The sequence below is a fragment of the Amia ocellicauda genome, chromosome 7, assembly GCF_036373705.1.
Source record: "Amia ocellicauda isolate fAmiCal2 chromosome 7, fAmiCal2.hap1, whole genome shotgun sequence".
Lineage (NCBI taxonomy): Eukaryota > Metazoa > Chordata > Actinopteri > Amiiformes > Amiidae > Amia > Amia ocellicauda.
Genome location: NC_089856.1, coordinates 30,640,693 through 30,651,098, shown reverse-complemented (window position 1 = coordinate 30,651,098; position 10,406 = coordinate 30,640,693). Strand labels below are relative to the sequence as shown.

At 43.0% G+C, this 10,406-nt stretch overlaps 1 protein-coding gene across 6 annotated transcripts in view; it reads right to left on the bottom strand.

Annotated features, from left to right (window-relative positions):
- Positions 1 to 271: 271 nt before the first annotated feature.
- farp2 (FERM, RhoGEF and pleckstrin domain protein 2) overlaps positions 272 to 10,406 on the bottom strand; it is a 60,878-nt gene continuing 50,743 nt past the window's right edge. For 4 of the 6 annotated variants that reach the window (XM_066709114.1, XM_066709115.1, XM_066709117.1 and 1 more), the window contains 6 exons: positions 9,814 to 9,896; positions 9,392 to 9,510; positions 8,212 to 8,375; positions 5,331 to 5,438; positions 4,587 to 4,738; positions 272 to 4,362 (listed from right to left, as the gene is read on the bottom strand). In XM_066709114.1, coding sequence (XP_066565211.1) covers positions 4,272 to 4,362; positions 4,587 to 4,738; positions 5,331 to 5,438; positions 8,212 to 8,375; positions 9,392 to 9,510; positions 9,814 to 9,896 — 717 coding nt within the window. In that variant the 3' untranslated portion in view covers positions 272 to 4,271. Of the gene's footprint in view, positions 4,363 to 4,586; positions 4,739 to 5,330; positions 5,439 to 6,731; positions 6,872 to 8,211; positions 8,376 to 9,391; positions 9,511 to 9,813; positions 9,897 to 10,406 lie in introns of those variants that run through there. The other 2 variants (XM_066709116.1, XM_066709119.1) reach the window with 2 other exon arrangements.

Here is a 10,406-nt window from a genome sequence, read left to right as displayed (position 1 = left end):
TTTTCTTTATAGAACGGAGAATGTTTAAGAAAAAAAAAAAAAAGAAAGGAAAAAAAATCATAAAAAAAAAAAAAAATCCAAGAGCGCTGTGTATTAAATTGTATTAGATCATGTCATATACAATAAAGTTTATTGGAAGCGTTGACTGTTTTGCATAGGGAATGCCTGATCCCACTCGGTTTAATTTCTTTAGGAAGCTGGCTGAGGTGAGGGAATGGTGAGCATCGGTTAATCATTACACACCTCGAGGGAGTCCGGTGCTAGGAGGAGGCAGGGATAAGTCAGTTTAATTTTAATTGTTATCCTTTGATTGAAATTACATAGAACTACATGCAGATTGTACAGGAGTGCAACTCCAGCAACATGCTACACAATAAATAGAAAGACCATTATTAAACAGACAGAATGGAGGGGGCAGTTTAAACCTTCATGTTTAAGAACAATATATAAAGAAGTGAGCGCTCAAGGTTCAGCAGTGGACAGAGCGAGAGAGCAGGCTCCGCCCACTGCCATCCCATCCTGTCAAACTGACAGAAGAATTCCAGTCCTCACCGATAATGTACATCATATGACCAGAGCCCCCCCAGTTAGACTCCCAAGTTGGTTGAAACTGGTTGGAAAGCATGTTGAAGAGAAACGTGTGCTGAAGGTATTCATATCAAAGCTCTTGCACATGGACAAAGGGTGACAGACTTAACGATACAGCTGTAAGCTGTAAGGGCAAGACTGAAATCATACTATAGTCTTAAAAATAAAGCTGTTGAGCTATTTAATCCAGTTAAACATGATTTTTTCCAAAAGCTTTTAAGTCATTTTGGAGCATCAATCTCAACCCCTATCTGAAAAAAAAAAGGACCTCAGAAAACAGTTAAATCAGTCAATATATTATATATCGATGCGTGACGTCTGCTCTGCATGGGACACCGAGCACTACTCCCTCTCGGGCACCGGGGGATTGCCCGGACAGCCCTCACCTCCCCTTACCAGGCTGGAAACACGCCTAAGAAAAACAGATTCAAGTAACCACTCCTCTAGAGTTTGAATGTCTGCAAAGATCACATGTAAGTATCACAATGCCCACTATTTCACTAAGAAACACTGATTTGACACTATAGAACTGAAGTGTGTACGTGGCTCCCGTGGATGATTTAAGCAGGCCTGGAAACATACAGCCCCTTCACCCCACAGGGGATGTGGATCAATGACGCATCCATGAATCCTGCACCTCAGGGCAAATGGCATATACTGACAGAACTGACTGAAGCAGCACGGGCAGGTACGAACAGCGAAGAAACTGGGCCAAAATCCAGACAAGGCGCTCTATGACAACAGTAACACCTGCAGAAACTCAGGCAGCCCTTCTCTCTCCTTGTGCGCAGTATACTCTTTATGAGATCACAAGACACCATTCAACTTCCTAATTTATGTTTAATGTTCTAAGATTCATTTGATTAATGCAGTTTGTTAAATCACATCAGATACACTTCTAAAGAGTGCAATCTTGAATTAATGTATTAAACATATATACTTACTACTACAATATAAGTATATATTCATTCTACTTATTCCATTTTAACTGCAGTGTGGTCTGAAGGGTTAATTACAAAGGTCACGTATGCACAGTTCACTCAGGCATTGTAAAAATATATGTTCCAGTTAAGCCATAGAGTCCTGTGCCTTCATCGAAAGAATATAATTAAAACCTTCTAATTGGTAATACTGAACTGAGCCATTGGTTTATTTTGTACAATCCAATAAATGTTACAATGCCAATTCCTTACTTACAAAACACTACATGATACTGAAGAAATAATAAAACAATTATTTTCTTATATCAAGAATAGCAGCAACAAATGACAAACACATCCCGGCTTGTATTTGAGGTAAAATTCTTAAGCTTATATTTTCTATTTTCTATTGAAATGTTTTTTGTTGTTTTTTCAGTTCGATTGACAAAGAATTTTCTTGGATTGAACAAACTAAATCACACAAAACTCATCTAAACGGCTCTTTGAGTCGTGTAACACAATAAAAAGCCAGACACTGAATGGCTGGAAGAGTAAGTGATATCACGAGTTGGACTGTTCCTTTTAGGTTTTGACTCTTGCGTGTGTGAAGCAATGAGATGAGTACAAAAGCCTAATGGACTTTGAGAAACTGCTGGTCCAAACACAAATCAGCACAGTAAAGTGCGGGAAAGGTGCTGTGAATTTCAGGTATCTGGGCTTCAATGCTACACAGGAGAGGAAGGATGACGTGATTTTGTGGTGAGAGACTGTTGCCATGTTTATTTTTATGGATGTATTTTAATTTATAAACCCTCAAGAGAAAAAAACTGCAGTATCATGTTGAACATCAACAAGCTTTCTATTCGGCCTCTCTGAACTCCTGGGACTGACCACACTGTCCAGAATGAAATGTTTATAGTGACAAATGAACAGAAAAGGCTTTGAAAATCACAATGTAATTTCCGTTGCTTCCACAACTATTCTTCCCCCCACCCAGAAACTGTAGAGAACACTGAAAATCAAGAATACTTTTTCTAGATTCAGTCATATAATATATAATATGAATTATATAATTTCAATGACAATTCCACATGGCAGTGAGACTCTGCTGATGCCTTTTTTCCCTCCACAATGCAACACTGGTATTGTCTTCTCCTGAATACTTCTAAATTTATATCAAATCAAGTATAAGAACATCAGATGTTTCACAAAGCAGGAAAAGCACCGATGAGCTTTTAGAGACTGGTATGCTCCTTTATAAAATATGAGAACCTGTGCAGAAACTTGGGAGCGGATATATAATGCTATACCACTTTTCTACTAAAACCTTCATGCGGCAGAGCTGACAGTATAACACAGCACTTTCTTCCAGTAACAAACGGCTCCAACAGAGAGAGTTCTCCCCTTCCCGATCACTTTTAACCATGTCCATCTGTTCCATAATTTGACAGCACCATCAATCACGATAAAACGCTTGCAGAACTGTATTCAGTTGAAGACTCTCCCACGACTCCACAGCAAAAAGCAGAATCCTAACAGGTGCTTCCCCCTGGATCAGCTACATCAGTTGTAGCTGTCTATTCCAAACCATTTTCAAACACGGGCCTCACTCAAACACTGAAGAGTGAGGCCTCACCCTCACACCTGCCTGCCTGAAATCCCACACAGCCGCCCCTTTCTCCCCTGCTGCCCCATCAGTCTGCATGTTAGTGACAAGACCCTTCTTTGATCAGGTCTGCAGCAGAAGCAGTGTTAGGGCAGCTTTCTGATGCAGAGATTAGTTTCCCCAGTTTAAGGAGGTCTCTCTGCTTCCATCTTCACAAACCCACTATTCATCCAACCTGCCTGCACTTGCTGATCCCCTCACAGACTCGGCTCCCTCCACGCCCCTCGGCTTTCACCTCCAGCTCTGAGAGACTGCCTTGTAACTGAGATACCATGAACTTCAAAGGGGCTCCCTCACCGCTAGAAAAATGATGGCAGGACCCAGGCTAAAGTCTTTCAGTGTGTTTGTGGATAAACTACAGCCCCCAGAGTTTATACCCAATCCTCTCCCTGAGTGATCGCAGCAGTCTTCTCTACATGTCTTGGTCTTTCCCCACAGGATTATAAGGTCCATCCCTCTTCATCTTCTGTATTTAGGGTATAATTCAGCTCATTTACTGTAGTTTCTTCCACTGTCCAATGCCCCTGCCTCACAATCACAAAGCTCAGAAGGGAGGCATGTGTGGAGCACTTTTGATAATGACCTTTACAATGTAACGAGTCTCAGCCTTCTAAAGCTGTATTCTTGATTGGCACTACATGCTAGAAAAACATGTATGTCTAATGTCTTGAGTAGCGTTATTCAATCACGTTAAATAAAAAAATATGACATTCCCTTCCATTGACTTTGACACGCCTGCAGGCCTGATTTATTATGTTTCTCTATCTGCTTGTTTTGAAGACTAGCTCCTGGTATCCGATCTCACTCTTTTGATTCAATGTGGATTTGACAGAATGGAAAAATGAACATCAGTCAATTACCCATCGTACCATGATAATGCCCCAGACACAGTGTGCTGTACTGGTCGATCTTGCTTACAGAAGAGAAAAGAGTCCACCTTTCCAACCACTGGTCCAGTATAGTCCTTCAAAGGTGTTACCCAGCCATCCCTTTGCCTTTGGGAGCAGAGTTTCTCAGAAAACAATAAAATCCCAATAAGTCCCAGAGAGTCTGCAAGGCCCTGCCCCCAGCTCTGGAAGCTCCGCTCAGCGAGGCACTCAGTTGCCGTTGACCTCTAGGGGATCCTTGGAGATCAGGAGGCTCATCCTGCCGGTGGCACTTGCCGCACTTTTGATCACCTCCATCCACCTGCAGGACAACAGAATAAAGACCATTACATACATATACACACACAGCAAATGGCTTCTTAAATCACAAGGACAAGGGTGTCTGCTAAGATATAAATAACAACAACAACAACAAGGGTTGATTTCTGTGACTAAACCCCATGTCTTTTCAAGCCATGATCATTTTAAGACTGACTGCAGAGTGCTGTGGTGTGAGAGGACACCCTGGCCTGTTCGACCGCCTACCTCTCAAAGGTGTACTCGCTCTCGGCCCTGAAGAAGTACACGTGGGACTTGAACTGCAGTTTGAAGACATATTCCTTGTGAATGCTGTCTGTCTCAGCTGGGGTGCTGACAGTGTAACCCAGCAGTGGGAGGCTGGCCAGTGGGAAGTCATCCTGCAATAAAAAGGGTGAAAAAATGTGTAATGTGATCTATAGTTTCAGGGAGACACAGGGTGCAATGGGGTGTCGATGGTACATTTATAGAGAAATCTACAAAGAGGCAGGTAGCATAGGGAATACCTGAATGGCATTTTATTGCAGGGATGCATGTGCAATATTCTGTTCAACAAGGCTCAAGAAATGATCATGCAGTTTTATTCAAGACTGCAGTTTATGAATGGCATAAAACTTCTCACTGTGTCACCATGGCAACCTAATAACGTCATACCTTGTTGCTTCAGAGAAACTGGTGAATAACTCCCTGCTGGTGGAAGTGCAAACCGTTTTCATTAGCTTGTATTTCATTTACAGAGATAAAGTATTCCCATTGTTATTCCCTGCATGTTTTCAGTGAGGGGAAAAAATAATGAATCTGTCAGAGATTAAAATGCATACTCTTTAACATGAGTTAGGCTGCCGATTGTGACGACGACTCTTTAGAAACTTGTTGCCGACAATCTTTTTGGCATCCAGACGAAATCCTGATTGCAGACTGTGATTCCTAGCTGGAATGAATCACCTTGCGCCACCTGTGTGAAGACTGTACCTGGTGTGTCTTGTAGAAGAACAAGCAGAAGTTTGTGAAGACCACCCAGAGCTTTTGCCAGCCATTGCTGTTCTTGAACTTCCTCAACAGGTACCCAGAGAGCTGGTTCTGGCATCAGGAAAGAGAAGAGGAGTTAGTGGGGGGCCGAGACAGACAGGTGAAGGTGCACCAACTCACTGGACCATTATTTCAGGAAAGGAATACACTAGAGTAACGGAAGGATTCCCCCATTTCGAGGCACACTGTTTTGCCAGTTCTGTGAAGACTGGGCCATTCTGAATGTTCTCTCAAAATATTTCCCGTGGAAAAAGATTTTGTTCTCTAATATTGGGTTCTTACACAACTAAAATGTACAGAAATTTAATTAAACTGTACTAAAAAATCTACTGATGACAATGGGCTAATGAAAAGGGCTGTTTGTATAACTATCATCTTTCTACTGCCCTGCTGGAAACTCACCACCTGACACCCTTTCATAGCAAGGCTCTCTCACATTGCAGTCATAAAGCTAGAAAAAGTCTGATGCTCACAAGTCTCTACCCATAAGGAGCAGGAGGTAGGCCAACAGGGGCAGGGAACTTAATCCATGCAGTCAAAAAAGGTTAGAGCACTACTAATTATAGCTCTCAAAATTTGTTAGGGATTCTTCCAGTCAACCTGAACGCCTACTTCCAGATAAGACCCTACTGCACAGCTGTTGAAAGCTAAGAAATATCACAGGGAGATCCACGGGTAGATCTTTCCACATCATATTATATTATAGCACACGCAGAGATGTGAACGTGCAGGGTTTCTACACTGACTGTTCTTTATACACCAGGACTGATATCTCAAGTGTTGTCTGTCTCCCCCCACAGGTCAGATGGAAGCAGCGCATTTCTGAGATGGGCACATAAGCTGGGGAGACTTGATGGCAGCTCCTACACAGCTATACAGTCTGACTCATGAGGACATTACTGCAGTCTGAAGGGTGCAATGAAACTGACAAACAGAGACATTACACAGAGGAAAAATGGCAGAGGAAAGGAATGGGTGGACAAGAGAGGAAGTTAAATGAATGCATAGAGGAAGATACTAAAATAATGTAATAGCTTCTGGAACGACCAGTTTAGCACCCAACTGTTCACAACAGATCAATGGAAATGTATGTCTCCATCTTATTCTTATAAATAAATTACAAATCTCATCTCCCACACAATCTTTCAAGGTTAGAGATCATATGCTCTAACAAACAGGAGCATTCAGTGTAAATGTAGATGCTTTACAGATTTCTGAAAGATTTACAACTGAGAAGCACTCATACAGACTGACTTTTTCTTTGTGCTGTTAGAGAGGTTAGGGGTGGGGGGTCTTGGGCTGGGTAGCAAGACAGGCAGCTAAGATGACAGTGCCCAGCTGTACCTGGTTCATGCGCAGGTAATCAGAAAGAGAGAGGTTCTGATTGCGGTACCAGCACACGTGGGTGATGGTGTTGGGTCTTTGGCCTTGACCCAGGAGGTAACGAGGGGGGAGCTCCGGGGAGACAGCCGGAGAGCAGAGGACTGAGACCCAGGGAGACAGACAGAGAAAAAGAGACAGACAGAGCGTGAAAGGGAGAGAGAAAGAAACAGAGAGGACAGAATTGTTAGCATAAGGAAATCAGCATGCACACACACACACACACACACACACACACACACACACACACACACAAAGAGTGGCAGATCAAAGCACAGTGTGTTAGAGTCTCCACCAAGAATCCAGAGGTGAGCTGTTAGTCAGAAAGGAAACTTGGTTAATATTGCTTGTGCACTCAACAATTCCAGCACCAGAAACACACAAAAAAAAAAGTGGCGATTCTACAGATTTCACACTGGGGACAATTCAATATTGAGGCTGTGTGTGTAGAAGCCCTTCCATTGAACATGCCTCTCTCTCCACAGTTTGAAGAACCTTTATTCCATAGCTTACTCCCTGCAACAGACCCATCAAGCAATCTAATGACCTTGGATGAATAAGCTTGAAACCAAACGAAACAGAGAAGCAGCTTATACCCCCGTGCCAACTGATTACATTCAGGCTGTGGCCCGTCGGTAAGAAAGCAACACAGAAAGGGGATCTCTTGTCTCCAAGTGGGCAGGAAAAGGGAAGAGTGTGAAGACAGATTAATGCCGAAATGAAAGACAACCGTGAGACAAACAAAACAAAAAAAAAAGACAAAAAGAAAACGAGAGAAGGCCACGGTCGAAACTGCGGGGAGGTGACTTTTTTTTTTTTTTAAGAGAGTGAGGCCATTGAGAAACCCAGGGAATCCTGCAGCCTGCATACAGTCAACTGGCAGAACTGGAAGTTAAACCACAAACAGCCCCATTGCTAGGCATTACTCCTGCAGACAACCAATTTCAAACTCAGGAAAAGTGGCAGGTTTCAACAGTGCAGTGGATATAGTGCTGTGTCAATCCAGCAGGTGGCCCTGTACCTTGCAATATTAACAATATTAACAATTAACAATAGTTAACAATATTGAGTGCTGGACAGGAACTCAATGGTGAGATCTTCTACCCTATCTATTACAATCACAGTGCTGGAGACTCTGTAGTTATAAAAAGTCTCATGGCTTCTGATGTTCAAGCAGGGTAATTTGCTGCCATGAGACGTATGATTAAACTGCAAGTAATATATTCAACGAGAATAGATTTTATGCTTATTTTTATATCAAGATATTCTATTCCTCAGTTTTACTCTAGGGATAAAATTTACAGTGAACTATTGCAGAATCGTTCCATTGAAACTGTATTGGACTGATATTAGACCACGTGTCTGCTAGGCAGTGTCCCTGGGTTCCCAGTGGCCGGTGGGGAGAGGTGGCCCCGGGCAGTGGAGGACGGGCAGGGAGGGGTACCTCCACGGCCAGGCTGTGGTCTGACATGGAGACGCTGGTGTTGCGGTGCCAGCACACGTGCATGGTGGTGTTAGCGCGGTGGTGCGTCTGCTTTTCCAGGGAGCTGCGTGAGGAGTGTGTGTCGTCCTCAGACTCCTGCTCTAGAGACACCTCGTCAGAAGACCCTGCCGGAGGGAGAGAGGGAGACACAGCCCGAGGGAGGGGGGGTGACTTAACAATGGGTTACCAAAGCCACACCAAGGGAAAGTGGACAGGAGAGCCATAGGAAAAATCTTGCCCCCTGGTAGAGAGAGAGTGAGAGAAAGAGGGGGGTAGCTCCACCAGCACCGGGCAGGGCAGTCCCAAGGCCAGCGATCAGCTAGACTTCAAAATAAAATTGGAAAAAAATAAAAAAAATCCTTTTAACCTCTGGATACAGCAGTCTGGGGGCAAGTTGCAAATAAACCTGTCAAGCCAGTCAAAGAACATTGGATCGCCATTTACAGAGTAATTTAACACTGCTCAGCTAACATTCATATAGCACGCAAAAACACAGGGAATTTGAATTCATTCGTCACATAGATGGAAGTGTTACATTTGCAACAAACACTACATAAGTCTTTATCACTGTTAACTCATGTTTCACTGGTACTGTGCCCTAACACAGTGTGAATCCTGCTAAAGGCCCCCAGACACTAAGGAGTTAAGAAAGTGTTTCTGGCCTCGGCCTACCATAATTCCAATACAATACTATACATAAACCCCTTCTGCAGTCTGAGAGCACCCAACCCCCTGGAGCACTGGAATCAAATACTGCTCTTTAATGTAAGAGTATTTAGACAGTAGTGTGAGAAGCAAAACCTTGAAATAACTTAATTAGCCTCGTCTAGGAGTATGGCAATGTGTGTTCACAAGCTGAGTGTGAAGAGATGCATCCTTTTCTTCTAAATGCAAGAATCCTCATCATCAGATAAGGAGATGAAAGGGGTATTTCAGACCGTATTTGACTGTGCTCCAGTGGGACATGCTTTAAAAGCACACAGAGTAACACCACTGTTTGTCATCAGTCAATGGGCTGCATTTACTAAGCCCTCTTGCACAGTTCAAACCCAAGGGAAATTGCTGGGTTTGAACCTGGCTGAAGCCTTAGTAAATCGAGCTCCTATTCAGTTGTACAGTGCAGGAGTAAAGGGGCTCTTACGGTTAGAGCGGTCACACAGGCTGCTGTCCAGAAGGACCTCTGCTTTCTCCTGGGATTTCTTTGCTATTTCAATCGCCATGTTCAGGTCCTCAATCCATTTCCCCATCTCTACTTTGGAGCTGAGAGAACAGGAGAGATCAAAGCGGTTTTAGAACACAGCACAGTACAGAAACAGCAATGCTGAAAACAAATATGCATGTATATTGCACTTCCTGCTCTAAATGCAAAAGGCATTAAACACTGTTTTATTTTCCATTCAGACTAAATCCTCTTCAATAGCATAATTAATGCTTGTAGTCTGTTATAATAAATACATCTGATCAACTATACATTTCTTTCTAAAAGGTTCTCAGGACTTCCTTTCCCACAGCCTGGGTGAAAGAATATGAAGTGGTGTCCATGCCCGATCACCAGTTTCTCACCTGGCAGCCACCACAATGGTCCTCTGTGCAGAGTAGATGGTGAAGCAGTGAGGCACCGACCACTCGCTCTCACTCTCTTCGATCTGAAAGCCAGGGAAACAACAGTATGAAAAGATCGGCCGCTGCCCCAGAGCACACTGAATAGGAACTCCAGAGGGTAGTCATTCCCCCTTGTGTGATAAAGCCTGCAGCATCTGTCACCTCAAATACCCAGCTTCACCTCTGGAAAACACTTAAGCCTCCTCTGGAAAGACACATCTCAGCCTCTGACTTTAAGTTACAGAAAAGACAACCCACAACGCTCATTGACCAAAAATCTCTTATTATTTATTTTCTTTAAAAAAGTCCAGATCCAATCAGGAAAAAGCTCATCAGAATAACTGCAACTCCTAATATGGCATTATAATCCTACAGAATCAATCCTTAGCATGGTGCTTTTGTGAAATTTGAATAAACCAAAATTAAAGCACCCAAATAAAGATACTGAATTAACATTTGTTGGACGATAATCTACACATTTGAACGATTCATATTTTTTCTTTAGCTTATGAAATATTCTCAGGGGTGGCTGCCAAAACACAGTGAGTTAACTT